The sequence below is a fragment of the Sciurus vulgaris genome (assembly GCF_902686455.1).
Source record: "Sciurus vulgaris genome assembly, chromosome: 9".
Lineage (NCBI taxonomy): Eukaryota > Metazoa > Chordata > Mammalia > Rodentia > Sciuridae > Sciurus > Sciurus vulgaris.
In genome coordinates, this window is record NC_136469.1 from 8,566,173 (window position 1) to 8,590,444 (window position 24,272).

Sequence of the window (24,272 nt, forward strand, 5' to 3'; positions counted from 1 at the left end):
AGTCATTTATCCTTACTAAAACTACATTAATTTTTATTTCAATAAATTTCAGTGTTTTCTCACAGGTTTCACTGAAGGAAGGGGGATGAAAATACCAAACACAGGCACCATCTAGGTAGTAAGAGTTCAGAAGCACTTGAAGAAATGTTTGCTGTTTTATATTCCTATTCTGAACTGATGCTAAAAGACCTTTGGTGTTCTAGAACAAATATTTCTGAAATAGTTCTTTTATTTAAATACGAACTATGATATGTGAATAAGAAATTGATGTCTTCATGCCTTATTAACCGATTGACCTTAACGTAAATTCAAAGGGAATTCTTTCCTTCTACCACCTATTAAATGTTAGTATTCTCTAGGGGGCCAGTGCTGGGTGCGTTCTAACTCTATCCCGATGTATTTTTCTGCCTGTCTCTTGCATATCTTCCCCTGTATATATCACAGGCTTTCTAACCCAACACTTGTGAAACCTAACTTGTCTTAATTCACAGACTTTGTTCTTTTCCTTATCTCAATAGTACATACCCCTTGTACCCAGTCACTCAACACTAGAAATCTAGAAGTCTAACTTGCTTTCTTTCCACCTAATATAGCAAGTAGAGTGAAAACTATTATGTCTCCTAAATATTTCTTCTCATGTATTCTTTCCATCTCAATTGCCATTGCCTTAATTTAGATCTCATCATATCTCATATAAATTACTTTCACCCATTAAGTCCCAAGTTTTCAATCTGTGAATATTTCAAGAAAAATTGACCTGGATCCTTTAAAATAGGTTGGAAATCACAATCTAGAGCATACGTATATTATGATTAATATAATCATATAATTACATTCTTATGCTGTATAATTATATACCATGCATAAGTTTCTATAGGTGTTTTGTGTCTGGGACAGCAGGACAAAATGGGTTAATAACCAGTGAAAGTAAAAGTTAAGTTGCTATAACAGCAACTCAAAAGTACAGTGGTTTAAATAATACAGATGCTTTTCTTACATAATGACTGGGAGGTAAGCAGTCCAATCTAACAGGGTTTATGCTCTATGAATTTCATCAGACCATCACTTTAATCTTTTTGCTTTGATCCCCCCAAAACTAGGATTTACAATCATTTTTTGTGCCTGGACACTTTTTTCAGCCTAGTAAAGTCTATGAACCCCTTCTTGTAATGAAGTTTTTAAGTAAAATACATAGGATTACAAAGGAAACTTTGAAATGTTTTATTAAAAATACATGCTTTTTAGTAATATGTGCTTTTTGACAAATTTACAGTAAGAACTAACAGCCTAGTAATTGTTGTAATTTCAAAGTCAATGCTACTATTACAATATTTATACTTTATACAATATATTTATATTTATAAGGTGGTATAAAAATACCTGATTTCTGTTGATGGGAAAAATCACATACTGTTTTTACTACTGTGATTTGTGCCTATATTCATGATTGAAGGAAATATTAAATTTCAGTTAAAGGTTAGTTCAAGACCATTCCCTTAATTTTGTCTATGGATCTCTTCCGTATCTGGGAACCTCTGGTGAAGAACCCCTGCCCTAGACCATTACACCATGGGCATAGTCAAAAGAGCACCTTTGGGGCTGGGGTTGTGGCTCAGTGGTGGAGCGTTTGCCTAGCACATGTGAGGCACTGGGTTCAATCCTCAGCACTACGTATAAATAAAAATAAAACAAAGGTATTGTGTCCGTCTACAGTTAAAAAAATTTTTAAAGCACATCTTTGGCTCATCTGTGTTTTCAGTCACAGGAAAGGGTGGGAAGTAGAGCAGGTAAAAGGAGTTTTAACCAGGTCAGGTGGAGGTTACACACTGATGACACTTGAGTCACACAGCCATACGTAGCTGTAGACAGTGGGAACTAGAGTATGTGGTTGGGCTGCCATGTGCACAGGACAGTAATAGAATTTGAGAGACAGTGGGGAATCTGCCAAGCCTCCCAAGTGACTGTTTTGCATCCAACCTTATTTTTCTCTAATATATTCTCAACATTGCTATCCAAATATTTTTAAACTCCAATCTGATCGTGTCACCTTCTGCCTAATCTTTTTCAGTGCCTCTTAATGTCAGTGCCTCTTAAGGAGAGGTTGGGAGCACATTTTTGCAAGTGATCTAAAGTTCATATAATCAATAAAACTGAACACTAAAGTGAGATGTGTATGTATATTTTTTATCCATATTTCTACAAGCTTTGAGGATTAGCAAAACAGTTTTATGTTGGAGCGTTATTAAACTTCAGTATGTGGATATTTCATTCAATTCTTAAAAATCCTTTGGGAGACCTAATGTCTTTGGACTTTAAAAGAGGGTCCTCATTCTTGGAAAGGTAAATTGCTGACCTACTGGATACAAAGACTTAGCATGGCATACAGTACTCCACAGTCCAACTCTCGACTTCAGCTGTACATTGTACTTGCCTTTCTAAGGAATTACATGCATACCAGTAACTTCTGACATACTCTTTATGCCTCTGCCATTGCACCTTATTTTTTACATATTATTTTTCTCTTGTAATCTCTTCCCTTTGCCCATTAGTTCCTTCCTATTTACCTTAAATGTCTTATTTAACACAAAATGCAAAACTTGTATCCTCTGAGGAAGACCTTTCTGCCTCAAAGGATTCCTCTTCACATACAGATATCCCATTTTGGTCTTTCAAACACAGAAGCTTTTAGAATTAGATGTAAATTGGTTGTAACATTTATTATAGGGTGAAGTTCCTACTTTTACAACAACTATTTATTGTGCATCCAAAAATTCAAGGCCTTAATTAATATGAAGCATACACAAAAATGCAGTCCACACTCTAACAAAATCTAACACTAGAGTAATGATCTAGCCAGTGGACCTCAAAAAGAACAGTGAACAGAATGTGAAAAGTACAGAAGACCAAGGTGCAAACTGCTCATGAAGGAAGGAAGGACACCGACTCAAAAAGGCAGTCACGGGAGGCTTCGTGGTACTGCATGCTGAATCTCAAACAGTGCAGAAGATTCTAGCCATGCAGAACCGGAGCAATCAGAGAAGGTTACGGGAACAGCACCTGGTGCAGGTCAGCTCTTGTAATAGAAATTGATCAGATTGGCTGAAGCTTGATACAGAAAAATGTGACACAAAAGAGGGTTGGAAAGTTGATTGGGGTTGTGATCTTGTGCTGCTATAACAAAATACTGGAGACTGGGTAGTTTATATAATAAGGAACAGAAATTTGTTTTTGACTGTTCTTTAGGCCTGAAGTCCAATATCCAGGCACCAGCATTGGTGTCTGGTGAGGCTGCACCCTCTGAGGGCAGAAGGCTGTGTCTCCACAAGGCAGAAATGCTCCAGAGCAAGCTAGCTGATCCCTGTGAGGCCTCTTAGGAAGGCCTTGATCTTGACCGTGAGGGAGAAGCCCTCGTGGCCTAGCGCCCTGGAGGCCGCACCTGGAACACTTACATTGAGAGGGAACATGCGAACTGTGAAGGGCTTCACATGCTGGGATGAAATTTAGATAATGGGAAAACATCACTGATTTTTTTTTATTAGGGGAATAACAAAGCATGCTTCAAGACAATAGCTTAGCACTGTAATGGAGAAACTAAAGTTAGACCAGAGAGCTGAACTCAATCCAATTGAACTGGACCATCAGATACTTATTACAAGTGTATTGCTAAATATCTACCAGAATGCCATATTTTTCTGACACAGATGTCTCAACCCCACAAAAACAAATATAAAAAATATCCAAAAGGGTTGTTTGGCCCACTTTTTTTTTTTTTTTTTTTTTTTTTTTTTTAATAAAAGGAGAATACCATATGACTGTGGCAGCCCCTGGGATTCAGAAACTCATATGGATGCTAGGTTAGTTTTGTTTGGTTGGTTGGTAGGTCGGCCAGTTGTTGTTTGGTTTATTTTTATACTAGGGGTTGAACCCAGGGGCACTTTACCACTGAGCCACATCCCCAGCCCTTTTGATATTTTAAAACAGGGCCTCACTAAATTGCTCAAGGCCTTGCTAAATTGCTGAGGCTGGCCTTGAACCTGGCAATCCTCCTGCCTCAGCCTTTCTTCACTGCTGGGATTTACAGGCCTGTACCACCACACATGACAGCTAGGGTGGTTTTGAAAACATATAGGTAGGAGTTGGGAAGGAACTTGGTCCCTGATTAAAGTAGGGATGAAACAAGCACACCATATCCACCAACCACATAAACTGTCCAGTGAAGCTATAAACGAGAGACAGGAAAATAAAAACCAACTCATGGTAGACGAGATTTCCAACCACCTCAACAGTGAATAGGAAAACAAAAAGTGAAAAAACACTCAAATCTGCGCCACAACAGTCTAGAACATTCACACTCTATGGTAATGGAACCCACGTTAAAGCATTAAAACTGTTAGAACCAGTGAAACTCTCAGAGCTGACAAAACTGCAGCACCTCTCTGGGATACTTCCATGACCAAGGATGCAAAAATCTCAGAAAAGGTAACCTTTAGTGAAGACGAATTCTGGGTCAGAGCATCGTAAGTCACAGGAAACAAAAGCACTGCTGTCAGTTAGTGGATAAGAACCACAGAATTAGCACCCAAACTTAAAACGCAATAGAATACACTAATGGACATAAAATTAGACATGTCCAAAATGGCTAGTGGATACTTTAAAGAAAAAAGTACAGTATGAAGATACAGAAAAGTTTGTAAAACAACCTCTAGGAATAGTACAATATTTGAAATTAAAAACATGACAAAACAAAAGAGGATCTACAGGTTACAGAGGTTTAAATTAATAAACCCAAACATTCTTTTTAAATTTTATTTATTTTTACTTTTATAGACTGCATTTTGATTCCTTGTACACAAATGAGGTACAACTTTTCATTTCTATGGTTGTACACAATGTAGATTAACACCATTTGTGAAGTCATACATGTACATAAGGTAATGACGTCTCTCAGTCTACTCTTTCCTTCTCCCATCCCCTCCCTCCTCTCATTCCCTCTACACAACTCAAAGTTCCTCCACTCTACTTTTACCACCCTCCCTTATGTATCATCATCCACTTATCAGAGAAAACATTTGGCCTTTGGTTTTTTGGAATTGGCTTATTTCACTTAACATGATATTCTCCAACTCCATTTATTTACCTGCAAATGCCATAGTTTTATTCTTCTTTATGGCAGAATAATATTCCATTATCAAACCCATATATTCTAATAAGAGATCCAGAAGAATATGAGAAAAAAAGGGTAAGGGAATATTCAAAGGAATGTTTTATACTTTTTTGTGACCTCAAAAACCCATTCATCTTCAGGTTAACAATTCTGAATGAATAAACATTAGAAAATCCACAATTAAACACATCATTTTGAAGTCAAAGAAAAAAAGACAAACTCATGACTTAAAAACGAGCAGTATTTAGATTCTTCAGTAAAGGATGCCAAAGATATGATAAAGTAATTTCAACTGGAAATTCTAGGGAATGTGAGGATATTACTCAGTGGTAGAGTGTGTTTAGCATGTGTGCAGGCCAGGTTTCAATCCCCAGCATCAAAACAACAAAAAACTACAGCTAATTATTATTCAGAAGTTAGGTTAATATTTTCAGACAAAAACAAAATATAGTTCACTCAAGAGACCTTTATTGACAAAAACTGAAAGAAAACCCAAAAAGGAAGAAGTGGGATACAAGGAGCAATGATGGAAACAAACTGATGAACAAGTTGGTGACTCAGATAAGCCTGAGAGAGGAAAATGTAGACCTTTTGGTGGGAGAAGTGACTTAACTTAGTGAACCTGGGAATACTTTAGCCTCACTCACTTTTCTTGGGAGTCTACACTTTGTTCTTTCCCTCCTTGACATAGGTTTTACAGGGCGCGGCAGGAATATGGCATTAGTGTGTTTCACTGTGACTAGTTAGGTAGAGCTACTTAATTCTGGGGTTCAACAATTACAAGCCCACAGGCACCCAAGTATTCTCTCTACTAATGTAATCGGCAATAATATTTTTATTTCTGTTGCCTACTCTTCTTTATCAACTGTTTGAAAATTCAGGTAGGAATGTAGCTAAAATGGTTATTTAGAAGGAAATTTATGGCTTCAGATGTATGAATTATAAAACATAAAATTAATGATCTAGATGTTTAACTCTGGAGATTAGAGAAAGAAAGAAGAAACATAAAAACAGAAGAAAATAGGAAAGAGCACATTAGGAAACAAAGACATAATAAAGAAAACCAAAAGCTGTTTAGTACTGACATGAACCAAAAAAGAGAAGATATAAATACTAAGAATGAGAAAAATATAGCTACAGAAGATATTTTAACTCGTCAACTTTGTGCCAACAAAGCTGAAGATCTAGATAAAAATATAAGTAGCCAATATTGAAAACAAGGTGAGCGTGGAGACTCACGCCTTAATCCCAACAACTCCAGAGGCTGAAAGCAGGAGGCTCACAAGTTTGAGGCCAGCCTCAGCATTTTAGGGAGGCCCTCGGCAATTTTGCAAGTTACCTTACTTACAAGGTAAAAAAGAGTTGGGGATGTAGTTCAGTGGTAAATCGGCCTTGGGATCAATCCTCTGTAAAGAAAAAAGAGAGGGAAAAAAAAGCACAGCAAAGTTGCAGATGCACTGCGCGCGCACATGGGCGCAGACGGGCACAGCGACATCAGCGACGCCGGGCTGCGACCACGTAATCCTGAAGCGGCTCGCGGGCCCCGTCGCTTCCGGGTCTGAACCTGGGACTGGGTGCGTCACCTGCAGAAGACCTGCAGGTAAGCGAGGCGGCCCAGGCCGTCGACCCGCGCCTGTCGTCGCTCTTTGCTCTCAGTAGTTGAGACCTCGATGGCGGCTCCGCGCCTCCTCCTGGTATCCGCCTTTTCTCCCCTTTCACCCTGAGCACTGCGGCTCCTTACGGACTCGCAGGCACGGTGGGTAAACAGGCGGCATCAGTACACCGCGGTGCCCGGCCCGGGGTCCGCCGGCGGCGCGTCCAGCCGGCTCTGCGCGCACTGCCTGCCGGGAGGCCGCGTGGCCGGCCTGCGGCCCGAGGCCTCGACTGCCCGCCGCCGCGCTCGGCCGCCGCCGGCCCCTCGGCATGGACCTCCCGCTCCTCATAGCAACAGCCGCGGGGGCCATAGCCACGCTCGCGGCGGCCGCTCTGGCCGCAGCGCTGATCCTCAGGCACCTGAGTTTCCTGAAGTGCGGGGAAAGTGAGGGCAGCGAGGGCTCCGAGCAGTCCGGCGACAAGCCCGCCGCCCCGACGGCAGCCACAGCGAACCAAGAAAGGCTCCCGGGCCGGGACCGCAGGGCGCAAGCAGCGCAGGAGGCGCCGGGCGGGGAAGGGTAGGCGCGGCGCCCGGCGGGGCGGGGAGGGCGCCCCCTGCTCGAGTCCCTGGGCTTCGGCGCCCGGCCGCCTGGCGGGAGGAGAACCCCCGAACGCGCGGCCCGCGGCCGCCCGCGCACCCCGCGCGGCACAATGGGCGCCACCTCACAGAGCCGGGCGCGGCCGGCGGCGGGGCGAGTGCCACCCGCGCGGCGCCACGGGCCGCACTGGGCCCCTCGGGGCGGCGAGGCCGGCGGGTGGGTGCGCGGGCGGCGGGAGAGCCGGGTGGGGGGCGGGCGGGCGTGGCGGCCCCCTCGGCGCCCGGGCGACCGCGGCCGGCCCGCGCGGCTCACCTGCCCAACCGCAGAGCGCGCCGCCGCCGCGCGCCCCGCCTGCGCGCCGGGCCCCGCCCGGCCGAGCCGCCCCCGCTTTCCAGATCTTTCTCGAACCCGCAGCTGCTCGGGCGGCCGTTGCCCGAGCGCTGACGGAAGCGGCCGAAGGCGCGGCGGGGAGCTGCCTCGGGCGCTGGGCGACGGCTCGCGCGCCTCCCCGGCGGCCGAGCGCGCAGGCGCGGGTCCCAGTAACCGCCGGTTGGAGGCGGCCGGACCGCAGTGGAGAGACGGCGGCGGCGGGACGCGGGAGCTGCGGCGCGGCGGCCTCTCCCCTCCGCGGTCGCCCCTCGCCCTGCCCTGGGCGCTCTGGCGAGCGAGCCGGCCCTCTCTCCCTTGCGCCCCTAGGACTCCCAGCCCCGGCAGCAACGGCCCAGCGGAGGACGCGGCGCCCGCACCCGCGGCTTCGGCGCCCGCGCCGCGACCTTCAGGCGGCGGGATGTCGGTGGTGGGCATCGACCTCGGCTTCCTCAACTGCTACATCGCCGTGGCGAGGAGCGGCGGCATCGAGACCATCGCCAACGAGTACAGCGACAGGTGCACCCCGTGAGTGCCGCGGCCGGCCGGCGGGGACGGGGACGGGGGCGCGGCCGCCAGGCGGCGGGGCCTGGCCCGGGGCGGGCGGCGCGGCCGCCTGCGCCTCCCGGGGGAACCCCGGTTCTGGCCAGAATTCCCCAGGTTTACCCGTTACCGTTCTTGTTTGAAGTCGTGCGTGTTCATATCCCAGAATGTGGGCACAGAACGTGTTGGAACTCTGGTTCCTCCTCCGGTGCCGAGTCCGCCAGGTTCTTTAAAGAGATTTCTGAGCCTGGAACCGCCCACCCGTGGAGTTCTGGCTTCGCGCAGGAGGCCGTCGGGGCTGCCTGTGCTCCTACCGCGAGGTGTTAGGTCACAGCAGACGCTGAAGACTTCTGCCGGGAAGGGACCGTGAAATACCACTCTCCAGCCAGATGGAGGTTAACGGGGGCCGCGTTTGGCTGCAGTGAATCCAGCCTGTACGGCCTGAGAAGCCAGCCTCCTAGGAGAGGGGCTCTTCCAGGTTCAGACATCCCTACGGTAGTGACTCGGTGGCTCTTCAAAGAACCTGGCCAGACTTAGTGAAACTCAGGCTGCTCATCATTTAGAAGTCTAGATTGCCATTGGCTGATTTTTGTGTGACCGAGATGTTTTGGGTTGATGTGTAAGAAAGGAAATACTAATATTTAGATTTAATGAGCCTAATCTAATCTAGAAAGTTGGGGTCTTTGGGATTTTCTTTTTTATTATCGTACTGGGGTTTGAACCGTGATAGTTTAACCACTGAGCTACATCCTTGGCTCTTATTTTTTAACTGGGTCTTGCTAAGTTGTCAAGACTGGCTTGGAACTTGTGATCCTCCTGTCGTAGCTAGGATTACAGGTGTGAGCCACTGCCCTGGGCCTAATGTAGAAAGTTTCTGAGGTGAAAGGATCATGTTTTCATTTAACTTGCATCAGCAGCTGTTCCTGACTCTACACTGTCATTTATGTCAGGAGTATATCCTCTGTTGTTATTGAACAAAAATACTTCAGGGTAGTCGAATGCTCTTACTCTGTAGATGTACTTTGTAGGGCAGTTGAGGAAAGATGTAGATACTCTGTCTGGTCCCAGGGCATTTTTTTTTAAGTGTGCCTCTTATTTGAAAAGCAGTAATGTAGAAGAATCTAACTTTTCTCATATACTACATTATTTAATAACACGAGAAACTAGTTTTGCAAAATATTCTAGTTGCAAACAGCAAGGGAATAAGCATTTTTAAGATGCAAATATGTTACAAAAGAAATCTGTGAAAAGAAGGAATTCCGTTGGTTTCAGCATCCATGTTTTTTTTTTTTTTTTTTTTTTTTTTTTTTGAGGTGCTGGGGATCGAACCCAGGGCCTTGTGCTTGCAAGTCAAGCACTCTACTGACTGAGCTATCTCCCCAGCCCAGGATCCATGCTTTTTGACACTTTATTCTTTTAACATTTGGTTATTTACTATAAGATCCCTCCCCAGCTAAAAGCGACATTGGGCATTTAAAAGTTGAAACAATTTTGTAGCATTTTCTGAGAAACTGGAACTTCTATTCCAAGTATCCAATCTGGGAACATCACATGGGATATTTGAGATTTAAGCTGCATTGTAAATTTTTCTAGGTATAAAGTGGAATTTCCGAATAGTAGTTGAAAAAGCTTATATGAAGTAAAATACAAAAAGGTTACGCTGAATTGGACATAATTTTCCTGTGTTTATATGTGGGTACGTGACCAGTGAACTCCATATCCTGTACAACCGCAAGAATGGGAAGTTATACCCCATGTATGTATCATATGTCTGAATACACTCTACAGTCATGTACATCTTAAAAAGAACAAAAAATTTTTTTGAAAAAGATTATCTTTTTCTATAAAAAGTTTTACATTAATGTAATGTTTATTATAATGCGTCCACCCTTTGTTATTACTGGGTCATGTAAGAGTTTTGAGAAGTAGGTACTTAATCGATTTTTCTCGAAAACCCTTGACAGGTACTTTTTATTCAGTGATTTTGTAACATTCTGGTATTTTTTGAAAGAAAATCGAAGGAAAGAGTTTGAAGACCTTTCTTTTGGCCTTTCCAAGCCTAGTTACATTAGATATTCTTTAAACTTTAATAAAAAATTGTCTGCTTTTTACTTCGAGAGTCTACTAATGGTAAGAATTTTATTTTCTTTGTCACAGGTGTGAAGATTTCTAAGAACCTAACCCTTAAAAAAAGAAAACAAATCTTATTTAAATACACTATAAACTCTTGAAAGTCAACCTAAGAAAAATTTTTTCTATTCATTCAAGTGTGCAGAATTTTTTAGTAGCACAGTATTGAAAAAATAGAAGTATCTGGAAGTATGTCCAAGTAATAAAAGATGGCAAACTGGTATTTTCTCCAGTAGATGAGTTTTTCAATCCAATGCCCGCCATCCATACAGATTTCTGTATTTGACACATACATTTTTACTTGGTCAGAGGATATGTTGAATCAAGGAGTTATTTCCAAGAAATATAAAGATGTCACCAGACCTATTGGTTCCCACTATATCCTTATTTTCCTGTTTTTCACTGGGACTCAGAAGAGTAACATCCATTCCCCTCCTCCATCTGATCGTCATTTTTAACATTTTAAATGTGTGTATATGTGCTTATCTGCTCATCTGCTCATACGTCTGAAAGGTAACCAGAACTTAGAATTTTCACAATAGAATTTGTGATTGTTCCTCTCCAGATATGTCGTGCGTAACAGTTTCTGTCTCTTGGATAGCACCATCATCTAGACGTTTTGCTTGTCACTTGCCTCTTCCTTCTGTATAGTCCAGCACTGTCAATGAAAATATGTCAGCCACAGACATAATTGTTAATGTTCCAGAAGTTACATTAGAAAGGAAACAAAGCAGGTGATAATAATTTAATATATTTTGTTTAATTCCCTTCATTCTAAATCTTATTTGAGTATAATCAGCATTTTTAAATCAGATTTTTTAATATTAAATCTTCAAAATCCAAGGTATATTTTATACATGTAATAAATCAGCACATCTCAATTCAGATTAGTCACATTTTATGTACTAAATGTCCACATGTGTGAGTGGTTCATGGCCACTGCTTTGGACAGTGAAGATCTAATTTGTTACCAAGTCCTTTGGATTTTTGCCTCCTAAATGTCTCTCAATTCCTTTTAGTCTCAAATACCACCATCCCAATACAGATTACTGTTAACTTTTTGCTCTTGGCTCATCAGTTCATACTGTAATCAAAGTGATTTCCAACAAGCTTTCTTCGACTTCTGTGCCATCACTGTTTACACATCTTTGGGTAAGCCTTCTTGACCCTCTAGGTCAATTCTCGCTATTAACCTATTCTTATAGCATCTGTTTTACTTTCATTTTTTATGTATGCATTATTCTTTCCTTTACCATTGTATCACTAGCAACTAACACTGCAAAACTTATTCAGCAAACGTTTGTTGAATCTACTACATGAATGCCCTCCCTGAAAATCCAGTGGTCCCCAACATAACAGTGACTTGTTCAGCCCTTGAAAATTACTTATCTAGAATATTACTTCTCTGTTTTGTATTATATACCAGCAATCAGTGTCCTTTGCATTATTTAGAACTTTTTAATGAATTCCCATTACCTACTGAATAAATTTCAAATTTATATTCTGGAATGTGAAACCCTACTTAATCTGGCCTCAATACTATATTACCACATTGCCCTGTGAAACTAACCAGATGTGTTCTTCCTATCCACATAAGCATTACCCATAGGAGCAACATTCAGTCAGGACCCTTACCATGTACCAATGATCTAAGCCTTGGTTGTCTGGTAGAACTTCCTATTCTGTATATGTTTTAGATATATCCTGTTCTCTGTAGATCCACTACCTATATGTAGTCATTAAGCACCTGAAATGTGATTGGATATGAAAAACTGAATTTTTTCTTTTAGTTCATTTAAATTTTACTGGGCACATGTGGCTAGTGACTGCTGTATTGGATAGCACATAACAGGGGGATGAGGTGTACCTTACTTAACCCTTATGAAGTTCACATTCTGATGTGAAAATATGGTCAGTGAAAAAATTGTATCAGATGATGATGATACATACTGTGGAGAAAAATAGAATTGGGAAAATGGTATGAGATGTACTGGGGAGGAGCAGGAATATTGTTTATATAAGATTATCAGGGATAGTGTCTCTGGTAAGCTGTCTTTTGAGGAGACACCTGAAGGAATTCAGAATGCAGGCCATATGGGTGTATTTAGAAGTGTTCAGAAAGAGAATAGTATGTATAGCACAAGTGTGCTTTACTGTCTCAAAATAGCATAGAGACCTGTGTGCTTGTCTTGAGTTTATAGGGTAGAACAGCAAAGACCAGACCACCAAGAGCCATGATGACTGTTGGGAAGACTTAAGCTTACTTTGCGGGTCAGGGCAAAACTGGAGAGTTTTCTGCAAAGGAGGCTCACGGTCTTAGTCTTTAAGAGGATCACTGTGGCTGTAATGTTGAAAATAGACTTATATATCTATTTTCTTTGTTACTATAATAAAATACTTCAGGTATTTTATAAATAGATTTCTTTGACTCATGATTCTGGTGGCTGGAGGTTCTGAACACCTTAGTGCTGGTGTTGATAGGGGTTCCTAGCTGCACCACAACATGGTAGAGAAGCAGGAAGGGAACCATACACATGGATGGCCTCATAACAACCCACTCTTGACAACTAACTAGTTATGCAAGACCCAACCTACCTGCATGAAATGGGCATTACTCCTTTCCTTATGACCTAATCATCTCCCACTGGGCCCTGCCACTTAAAGGTTCTACTACCTCCTTGTCATTACATTGAGGACCAAGTTTCCAGCACATAAACCTTTGGGGTGCAAACCATAGTTGTAATAACCTGTATAGCAGGAATGTCCTTTTCTTTGAGATAGACATATTAAATCATCTCCTTCCAAATCTTAATGTTGAAGCTGTTTCTCTCTTTGCTTCTCCTAAGCTCTGTTTTCTAGAAATGATTATTCTACCTTTTGCTATTTAGTAATACTCTTAATTCTATATATTCTATAAGATGATTTTTTTCAATAGACTACAAATTCTCCAAGGACAAGAGTTATGGCTTCTATACGTGTCTGTCTTTATGGGTTGAATTGTTTCCTGTAGTTACAACTGAAATCATGGAAATTTTCATGAATCATAACATGAAATGGTATTTTGATGAAAATAGAATAATGTATGTTATGTTTAAATGCAGTAATTAAATAGTAATCATTTATATAATGTTTGTGTACCAGGCATTGTTCAAAGTATTTGTCTAGATTTCCTCCCGTAATCCTCACTTAACCCTATGAACAGGTATTATCACTGTCATCCAGATGGAAACCTGAAGCAAATAGGTTACTCAGTTGTTGAGTGGCGAGCCAGGTTTTAAATCCAAGCAGAATTTGAAAACAATTTTAGGAACCAACATATTATTCCCAGTAATTAGGACACTTAAAAAAAGTGTGACCTTTTTTCTGACCACTGTTCCATTATTTAGGAAGGTTTTAAAATATGTAAAATTTTGCCAAGTGTGGTGGTATATACCTACAATCTCAGTAGCTTCAGAGGCTGAAGTGGGGGAGGGGGGTTCAAGTTTGAGGCCAACCTGAACAACTTAGTGAAACCCTGTCTCAAAACAAAAATAAAAAGGGCTGGAAATGTAGCTCAGTGGTAGAGTGTCCCTGTGTTTAATACCCAGAACCAAAAACTGGTATATGTGTAAAATTTTAATTTACTTATTTTCAAAATAAAATAGAAGTATATGAATCCTTTTAAGTTTATTTTTATACAAGGAGAAGCAAAATAATAGCACATTAATATAAAAATACCTTTCAAACTTTGGTTTTCCTTATTTAGGGCCTGTATATCTTTGGGATCAAGAACTCGAGCCATTGGAAATGCAGCTAAGAGCCAGGTAAAATTGATAATATGACTGTTTTGATTTACAGGAAGAATTAACTGAATCAAGGTAACTAATATACCATGTTAGGTAACGAAGAGTTGCAAACGTGACAGGTCCCGATGTTTTTGTCTTTTATTTAGGTCTATTTTTTAATACCTTTGTTTTATTTATTGATTGTCATGTGGTGCTGAGGATCGAACCCAGTGCCTCATACATGCTAGCCAAGTGCACTACCACTGAATTACAACCCAACCCCAGATGTATTTTGTATTGAGTTGTATAAATTCCTTGAATTTTATTTTTAACAAGTCTTTAGTTATAAAGCTAGGGTGTTACTTCTGTGTGACATTAATTTTTTCCTAGTATATTCACTTTATATGACACATACTCTGGAACATACACTTCAATCAGTAGTAAGCAATGTTTTTGTAAAAGGTGGAGGAAAATTGTTACCCACTAGGGTAATCCCATCTTGCTTCCACTACCATCTGTGGAATTTGCTTAATTTGTCCTAATGTCCCAGATAACGATATTTGCCCTGTGTCCTGTTTATAGGATGATACAGTAAATGATACTACATCATCATCCAAGTGTCATTTTAATAGACCAATCAATATTTTCATACTTAATGATAATAAAAAGTATATAAACTCTAGATTATTATTTCCAACCTTTTTTAATGCATCTGTGTTAGTTTTGTTGAAAAAGTCACAGAATAGAGAGCTTGGGATTAAATAATTTCAAGGATTCTTAAATGTTAATGAATAGAATATAACTTTTAACATTTTGTAAGTCGCCTTTTTTTTTTTTTTTTTTTAACTTCCATTCACCAAAAACTCCTTGACAATTATTTCTTACATTTTATATACATACCTAGGTCGTCTCTTCTTCCTTTTAAAATTTTCTTTAATTTTTTTTTTTTTCCCTCATAATGGACTCATTTATCTAGGAATGTTTTGGATACGATATTTGCCACGGCTCTCTTTTTATAATTGCCCTATATGTGAGTATTTTTAATCCAGGCACAAATGCACACACCTCTGATCCCAGCCCAGCACCTGAGGAAGCTGAGGTAGGAGGATCCCAAGTTCCAGGCTAGCGTGGGCAACCTATCAAGACTTTATCTCATAATAAAAATAAGAAAGGGGATGGGGATGTAACTCAGTTGTAGAGTGCCCCGGAGTTCAACACTCAGTACTCGGGGGAACATGTTTTTATCTTGAGTTTTTCCTCTCATATTCAGACTGATCTTCTAAGTGTATTGTAGTTAGAGTTTAAAGAAACCAACCCATAAAGTCAGTTCTTCTAGAAACTAGATAAGCCAACAAAGTAACGACATCACTGTAGTTTTCATCTCATAATTGAAGATCAGGATCTATTTGGCTTTCAAAGTCATAGGAGGGCAGGTACTAGGTTTTTTTTTTTTTTTTTTTTTTTTTCCAAATACAGGACATTTACAAATTAAGATACTTGAACTTCGCATCATGCCACATGCCTAAGAGCAAGTCTCAGCTATGCATACACAACATACTAGTACATGAGAGTACTCTTAATTCATTTCACAATGAATTAAATATTAAGAAAAACTATGGCAAAAAATAGTTTAAACAAAAACAAAAATGAAAGTGGAAAGAAGTGGGAGAAATCAGAAAAACTAATTCACTGGAGCAAAAGTGTTGAGGAAAATGAAGAGATGAGTTGTAGATAGATTTTTATCATATTGAAAAGTTTAAGTTTTGTTCTCTTTCTCTTTTGAAGACATTGATTTGTAGGCTAAGAGAGGCATTTGGGAGGTGATTGTTAAAATGCATACTCTCTCATTGTAATTTAACTGCCAATTGGAAACCAGAAAAATAAAATAGTATAAGTCTGAGCCCCGGGGTGTAAGAAAAAAGGCGGTGGATTTAAGTATTGGGATAGTATTGTATTTTGCATTCATTAAGTTACTGATAAATATAAGTGTTTACTGTCAACAGATAGTCACAAATGTAAGAAATACAATTCATGGCTTCAAAAAACTTCATGGGCGATCGTTTGATGATCCCATTGTGCAAACTGAAAGAATCAGGCTTCCTTATGAACTGCAAAAGATGCCTAATGGAAGTGCTGGAGTCAAGGTAAGCCATGTATTCCTAGAATACGATCACATCTCCAAGCTAAAGAAACCAAGTACAGTACTGCTGCTATACCATACTGCCAAGAGATTAAAAAAAAAAAAAAAAAAAAAAAAAATTCAATTTTAATAACTTTTAAATTCAAATAATGCTTTTATTGTCATGGAAGAAATCAACATCTTTTATAGGGTAAAGGCAGAGGCACATGCGATTTAGAAAAATAGACCCAGAAAAATGTTAATTACCATGAATTTTTCTAATTTAGAAGAACTTTGTAATGTATTGAGAGGAGTGAAGGAAATTTTTCTTCCAAAAGATGGAGCCTGAATTTTTAATTCTATATCCTGAGACAAACTTATTAGTTTGAGATTAGTTTTAAAAATTGGATTTTTCAGAAACTAGCGGGATACCTCAAAACACAGTTATCATATGACCCAGTAATTGACCCAGCATTCCTTGATATGTACTAAAGAAAATTGAAACGTGTGTCCACACAAAAACTTGCATATGAATATTCTTAATAGCACTATTTATAGTGGACAAAAAGTGGAAATAATTCAAATGTCCCAGCAATTGATAAATGGTTAAACAAAAGAGGATGTGTGAATACAATGGGATATTTGGCCAAATAAAGGAATGAAGTGTTAATGTGTACTATAACATGTATGAACTTTGAAAACATGCTGAGTGGAAGAAATCCAATAAAAAAGTACACATAGGATATGATTCTATTTATTTGCAATGTCTAGAACAGGACATATCCAGAGAGGCAGAAAGTAGGTCAGTGATTGCTGAGGATGAAGGGAAGTTGGGCTGGGGAAGTGACAGCTAACAGGTATAAGACTTTTTGGTGGGTGATGAGAATGTTCTGCAGTTAAATGTGATCAGTGCACAATTTTGTGAATATACTCCAAATGCATTGAATTTGTATACTTTCAGACGGATGAACTTCATGCTGTGTGAATTGTATCTCAGGAAAGCTGTTCTTAATAACTAGCTTTAAAATTTTTATATGTGCTATGGATATATTTCTATTTCCAGTTTTAAAACAGAGTTCTGACACAAAGGGTACATGATTGATTATGGGAAGGAGACAAGAGTCTTAAAATATTTTAGGGAAAACACAGAGATTAACAACATGGGGACAAATTTTGAAGCCGTGTTGTAGATGAAATTGAAGGTCAAGGATTAACTTGGGAGACTAGAAGGGTTAAAACAACAAATGAGATAGAAAATAAATTCAGGTTTCCTTTAGATCTGAAAATCCCTGCTTAATGATCGTCTGGAGCAGTTTTATTCTATTCCAGGTTAAATTAAACTAATTAAATTCCTTTTCATTTATTCTTTAACATGAAAATAAATAGGTCGTATTTTGTGAATGGACTGAGAAAAACAATATATTTAAAGAAAGCCAAAACCTAAATTTTAAGTATTCATAGTGAGTGCCTGTACCCTAGAAGAAAAGGTTTTTGTTGATTTCCCCATAATAACACAGTAAATGTATTAAGTAAATAATTTTTTAATTTATTGATTTTTTTTTTAGTGATATATAACACTAGAATTCATTTTGACAATTATAAAAGCATGGAATATAACTCGTTCTAATTCACAGTGCTTCTCCTGTCCTTCCCATCCTCCTTCCCCTGTTCCCTTCCCTGTACTCTACTGATCTTTGTTATTTACCTTTGTTTTGTTTTGTTTTGTTTTTAATTAGTGTCTTGTGCACATACATAAAGGTAAGAGTAAGTGTGGTATTTTCATACATAATACAATATGGGAAAGTTAGGTCAGATTCATTTCACCATTCTTCCCTTATCCTGTCCTCCTTCCCCCTCAATTCCAATCCTCTACTTCACTAATCTTTATTTTAATGGAATTCCCCCCTACTTTTATTTTATTTTTAAAAAAAAATTTTTTTAGTTGTAGTTGGACACAATACCTTTATTCATTTTTTATGTGGTGCTGAAAATCAGACCTGCCTTACACATGCTAGGCAAGCGCTCTACCACTGAGCCACATTCCCAGTCCCCACTACTTTTATTTTTTAAAAGGTTTTGAAAATGCCAATCAGTCCTGTGTTGAATGGTCTTCATCTTTTGAAGACTAAAGATTTTCAGTGTTCATCTCTTCATGGATTTTATCCACTTATTTTTCATACATGCATTTGAATATACTTTGGTGTTTATTTCACCTTTTTAAATATTCTTATGCAAAGGAAAGCTTAAGTATTGTCCCCCCATAGACACACTAAGATCATGGTATTTGATTCAATTTTTCTTTATTTCATGGTGCTTTATTTCTCCCCTTCCTTGGTTTGTTTTTATTTATTTTTACCTACTTCCATGGTTTAAAGGCGATAATTTTACAGTATTTGTTTTTGAACTTATTAATAGCTTTGGACACAAGTGGATATCAATTTTAGGTCTGATTCAAAGTAATTCTTATGTCATTATTTTATACACATATCTGTGCATACATACATTGTGCTGCTTGAGTTTTCCAAATTCTTCCAAATGTCAGTATTATGGAATAAAATTATTTTACTCTGGGGATCCAGAAGTAAAACACAAGAAAAACAGTGAATTAAATATAGTTATGTTCTGTGGCTTCTCAGCTTTCTGTTGCTTTTAAATTTTGTGATTGTCATGAAGGGTTGATACTTGACTAAAAAGTACAGGTCCCTTAGTATTCCTTGGTCAGGAAACATTTTGTAAAGTTTGATTTGGTGTGCCTAAATACCAATCTAGTCTTAAATAATGTATAAAATGAAGCATTTCTTTAGTTTAAAAAAGTAATTTTTTAATTTCTTATTTAATTTTTATCTTTAATTCATAGTTATCACAGAGTTTTCCTTTTGTTTAATATGGAGTTTTTTTTCCTGATGATTACATTTCCTGACTAAAGCTTTCATTTTGAACCCAAGGAGTGTTCTTATTTTCCAAAGGAAAGTTATTTTCTTTATTCGTTTACTGTTCCTTGTTTGAAAATAAGTGATAAAAATTGCTTTTGTGCAAAGTGGAGATATAAGACAGTACTGCCAGTTGAAAGTAATTTACTTACTGGGATGTAATTGTATGTGAAAAATTCTAGGACCTCGGAAATGAGGGGGTTGTGTTTTTAATGAAGTTATGATTTTAGAATGACAGTCTTTCTAGAATAAAACTTCCTTAAACCCAGGACTTTTGTCTTTTTCACTGTTGTATTCACATATAGAATAGATGTTCACAGGGTATTGGATGAGTAAATGACTCAGATAACTCAATTTTTGGTTTTTGGTGAGATGTTCGCAAGGTATTGGGTGAATAAATGACTCAGATAACTCAGTTTTTGGTTTTAGGTGCGATATCTAGAAGAAGACAGGCCTTTTGCAATTGAGCAAGTTACTGGCATGCTGTTGGCCAAGCTTAAAGAAACTTCAGAAAATGCCCTGAAGAAACCAGTGGCTGACTGTGTGATTTCAGTAAGTTTTACTTCAGTAAATCATATTTTTCTGAAGTAATGTTAACACATTAATAATAGAAATGTTTTTTCCCTTTATACTTTTCATCCCTTATCCAGCAAATAACCTTAAGTTCATTTTGACTTTTCCTTTAAAAAAAAAAATCTTCTTTGCTGAAGTTAGATTAATTTTCCATAATGCCAATTGTAATAATTAGTGAATCTTTAAAAAATAATGTTGTATATTTCAGCATCTCAGAAGGCCAAGGCAGGAGGATTGCAAGTTTGAAGCCATTCTCAGCAACATAATGAAACCCTGTCTCAAAAAATACAAAAATATTTTTAAAAGGACTGGGAGTGTAGCTTGGTATTAAAGCACCCCTCCCTGGGTTCAGTCCTGTGCCCAAAATACTAATGACTGTGATTGCTGGTGCCACTTATCTATAAGAATCTTCCCAAATAACGCTTGACTTCCCATGTCTGGGAAAATACCTTAGTATTTTGTGGCATAAGTTGAATATTTCAGTTGGGAAACTGAGATTGTATATATTCTATGTCAGAATTAAAGGGTTTTTTTTGGTTTTTGATTTTGTTGTTGTTTTGGTACTGGGGATTAAACTCTGAGCCATATCTCCAGCCATTTTTCTGTTTTGAGACAGTCTCACCAAGTCAATTAGGCTTGGCCTTGAACTTGTCATCCTCCTGCATCAGTCTTCCAAGTTGCTGGGATTACAGGCATACACCACTATCCCCAGCTGAAAGAATCTTTCTTGAAGGATTTTTTTTTTTTTTTTTTTTTTTTTAATCATGTACTTTTTAAAAATTCCTACGTATTGTACAGAATGATTGGTTTTGTTGTGGCTTCTTTGTGCATACATGTCACATAATTTGATCAATTTTCCTCCTCACTAACCTCCTCTTACCCTCCTCTGTACTGGATATCCCCCCCTTCTACCCTATTGGTCTCCCTTCTACTTTCCTGGTGTGCTTCCTCTTTAAGTATACTAAACAATAAATATTTAATTATTCACCTTAGCTTATCTCTTGAGACAGACCCCACTGAATATTGTTAGTTTTCAGTTTACATTTGTCACCTAAATGTGAATATATTCCTATTATTAAAACTTGACTATATAAATCTTTTTATCAGCATTTGGAAGTTTTTATGAGAGAAAGCCATTAGAGCCTACTATTCATTTTCTAGCCATGTAATGATAGTAATAAAAGATTACTATTGTTTGAGTGCTCTTTTAAATGCATTAACTTTTTAAACTGTCAGAACCACCCTTTGAAGTAAGATATTATTAATCCAGTCTTACACATTAAAAATTCGAGGTGTATCCAGGCATGGTGGTGCATGCCTGTCATCCCAGTGGCTGGGGAGGCTTAAGCAGGAGGGTTGCAAGTTTGAGGCCAGCCTTGGCAACTTAAGTGAGACTCTCTCAAGGAAAAGGGTTCCTGTTGGAGGGATGGGCTGACTGTAAATCACTAAGAGATTTATTTAATAGAAGAAAAAAAAAAAAACAGGAGACAGTTGCCTTTTGAATCAGGGGCATGACAGATTTAGCCATGCTAACAGGTCTGGCTCTAACAAAATGGAGGAGTCCACACTTAGTTCATGGCGGTACAGGTAAAAGGGGGAGGTGAAGTTAAGCCATTTTGCATTATGGGGCATTAGCACATCCAGGGCATGCAAATTCTGGTGGTGAGCCACTCTGCACAAACCACATATTCCAGGCAATCTGGAACAGTATTTTATCATTGCCAGTTCCTGAGAGCCAGTTTCCCGTGTCCGATGACCCAACCAAGCCTGGTTTTATTTGCAGGCTATAGATGGCACGCAAGACCCTGTCTCAAAATAAATAAAAAAAGGACTGGGATTGTAGCTCAGTGGTATAGTTAGTACCCCTGGATTCAGTCCATAGAAAAACAGTTGTTATTTAATGAAAATAAAAAATTGAGGTGTAGGGATAGTTAATTCCTAAACCTATGCTTGTAACTCTTTAAGTTTTACTGCCTCTTGACTGTATATGTCAGAAGGGTGCACATTTTTAAAAAATCATCCTGAGTTCAGATTCCTTCTTATTTCACTATACTTGATTTTACTTTCATGTTAGAACAAAGTAATACAAACTTGTGACTAAGTTGGTGGTTTACCTGGCAGCCCCAGTGTGAGCTCTACAAGGGCAAGTAGTGTCTGTTTTGTGCTAAATGAAAGTCAGTTTTTCAAACAAAGTTCAGGGTCTTTTACTTTTGTTAACCTGTGTTTCTTTTTTTTTTTTTTATTCTATTTCGTTATACATGACAGCAGAAAGCATTTTGATTTGTACACAAATGGAGTACAACTTTTCATTTCTCTGGTTGTACATGATGTAGAGTAACACCATTCACGTAATCATACTCTCATTGTACCATCCCCCCCTCCCGCCTTCTCCGCTTTCCCCCATTTCTCTCTACACAGTCCAGTGTTCCTCTCTTACCACCCCCCACTATGTTTTTATAATTGCCCTATATATGGGACATTGGAACATGAGTTCTAAAACCAGTTAAATGAAATTGTAAATTTAAAAATATTATAAAAGCGAGGGAGTTCCAATTATTTGTACATGAATATACTTAATAGCCTTTTAGAAATTAGTGAGCTATGTTAAAAGTACTTCTTAGTTTGACAGAAATTAAAATATGTAAATCTTTATAAGCTTTAAGCCTGAATTTAATTTTTAGTAGGAATATATTTAATGTTTCTTGGTGATTATAAAATAAATATATATATATGTTCATCATAACTTAGCTCTAATGTATAATTCCTCTTTTGGGAAATATTGACCATTGGAATTTTATTTTTTATTTGTTCTAATTAGGAATTTTATTCTTTTGGATACACATACACACGACAATGAAATTTTGCTATAGTATGCTCCCCCCACCTTTTTTAAACATGGTAATGATACGTCAGGAAGGTGCAAATCTGTTTCTACATAAGATTCTGGTATGGAGATAGGATTTAATTTGATTTTAGCAGTTTTTTGAGTTTTCCATTTTTCATTACTTTTTATGAAAATACCTCAGCCAGGCTGACTTCATAAAAAAGAGATCTTTAGCCACAGTTTCGTAGGCTAAAAGTCTAATCAGGCATCTATATTGGTTTGGCCTCTAATGAGTGTCCGACAGTGTCTTGGCAGAGTGTGGAAGGCAGGCTCACATTGCTAAACTGAAAGCCAAGAGAGTTTGGGTCCCACATTTCTGTCCCAGAGCACGTCCCTTAGTTGACCTAAGGACTTCCCACTAGGCCCCTTGTCTTAAAGGTCCACACTGAGAACTAATCTTTGAGGGACAAACAACATCCAAGCCATAGCAACCAGACTAACATGACAGTATTTAACTGAATATTTGCAGTTCTGCCATGTTACTAATTACTTTTAAACTTGTGCTCATGTGTTAGGTCAAATCTTGATGGTATAGAAATGATCAGATGTTTAAAAAGTAGCACCTAGTATTTTTTCTCATTTAACATACTTTGTCTTAAATTTCACAAAAGTTTAATGCTTACTTTACATTTTCTATTAATGAAATATAAGATCTATTACATCAAACTAATATACCTGATTATTTTTAAATATCAGATTCCTAGCTTTTTCACTGATGCTGAGAGAAGATCCGTGATGGCTGCAGCTCAGGTTGCAGGCTTAAATTGCTTGAGGTTGATGAACGAAACTACTGCAGGTAAGCATACACTCTGTAATTTGAAATTCACTGTCAGAAAAGTACTATAAAGTTTTTTTCTTATTAGTAACAGATTTTTTTTTTTTTTTTTTTTTTTTTTTTGTTACGTGCTGATTCTTGTAAACCTGTTGCTTTGGAGTATAACATTTTGGCAGAGGTTAAATTTGTCATAATCGCTTTTAGAGTAGATACAATTATTATAGAGTTGTAGATGAGTAGGGAAAAAGTAAAATCAACCAAATTATTACAAGTTAATTTACTTTGAAACTAGTAGTTTATATTACTGTACTGTGTATTAAAGTACAGTATCTAAGTGACTTATCTCGTGTTTTCCAAGTAATTGCTATACTAGAATTAACCCAATTCTTTGTTCTTACACAGTTGCACTAGCATATGGAATTTATAAACAGGATCTTCCCCCGTTAGATGAGAAACCAAGAAATGTAGTATTTATTGATATGGGACATTCTGCCTATCAGGTCTCGGTTTGTGCTTTTAACAAAGGAAAACTTAAAGTAAGTAAATAAATGATTTGCTGTTTAACTTTAATAATTAAGAGCACAGACTATATAGAGAACCTCAATAACTGGGCTTAAATCCTGGCTCTGCCCCTTAAAAACTGTGGCCTTAACCTTTCTAAACTTAGTTTCTTTGTCTAAGGATAATATCAATAACTGCCTCCTAGAATTTTTGAGAATAGAGTGAGTGAATACATAGGAAATGCTTGGAAGCCTGGCATATAGCAGCATCTATATGTGTTAGCTTTTTTTTATTATTTTTTTGTTAAGGTGTTAAGTCACCTGTCTAGGAA

At 38.6% G+C, this 24,272-nt stretch overlaps 1 protein-coding gene across 2 annotated transcripts in view; it reads left to right on the forward strand.

The window, feature by feature from the left end:
• Window positions 1-7,104: 7,104 nt before the first annotated feature.
• Window positions 7,105-24,272, forward strand: part of HSPA4L (heat shock protein family A (Hsp70) member 4 like) — a 44,239-nt gene continuing 27,071 nt past the window's right edge. Inside the window, exons 1-7 of one of the 2 annotated variants that reach the window (XR_013766177.1) lie at window positions 7,105-7,335; window positions 8,053-8,250; window positions 14,141-14,198; window positions 16,163-16,303; window positions 19,638-19,760; window positions 23,362-23,461; window positions 23,843-23,976. Coding sequence is in view for 1 of the 2 variants with exons in the window: in XM_079153675.1 (XP_079009801.1) it covers window positions 8,144-8,250; window positions 14,141-14,198; window positions 16,163-16,303; window positions 19,638-19,760; window positions 23,362-23,461; window positions 23,843-23,976 (663 nt within the window). In the remaining variant the exon portion in view is untranslated. The remainder of the gene's footprint in view (window positions 7,336-8,052; window positions 8,251-14,140; window positions 14,199-16,162; window positions 16,304-19,637; window positions 19,761-23,361; window positions 23,462-23,842; window positions 23,977-24,272) is intronic. The other variant, XM_079153675.1, reaches the window with a different exon arrangement.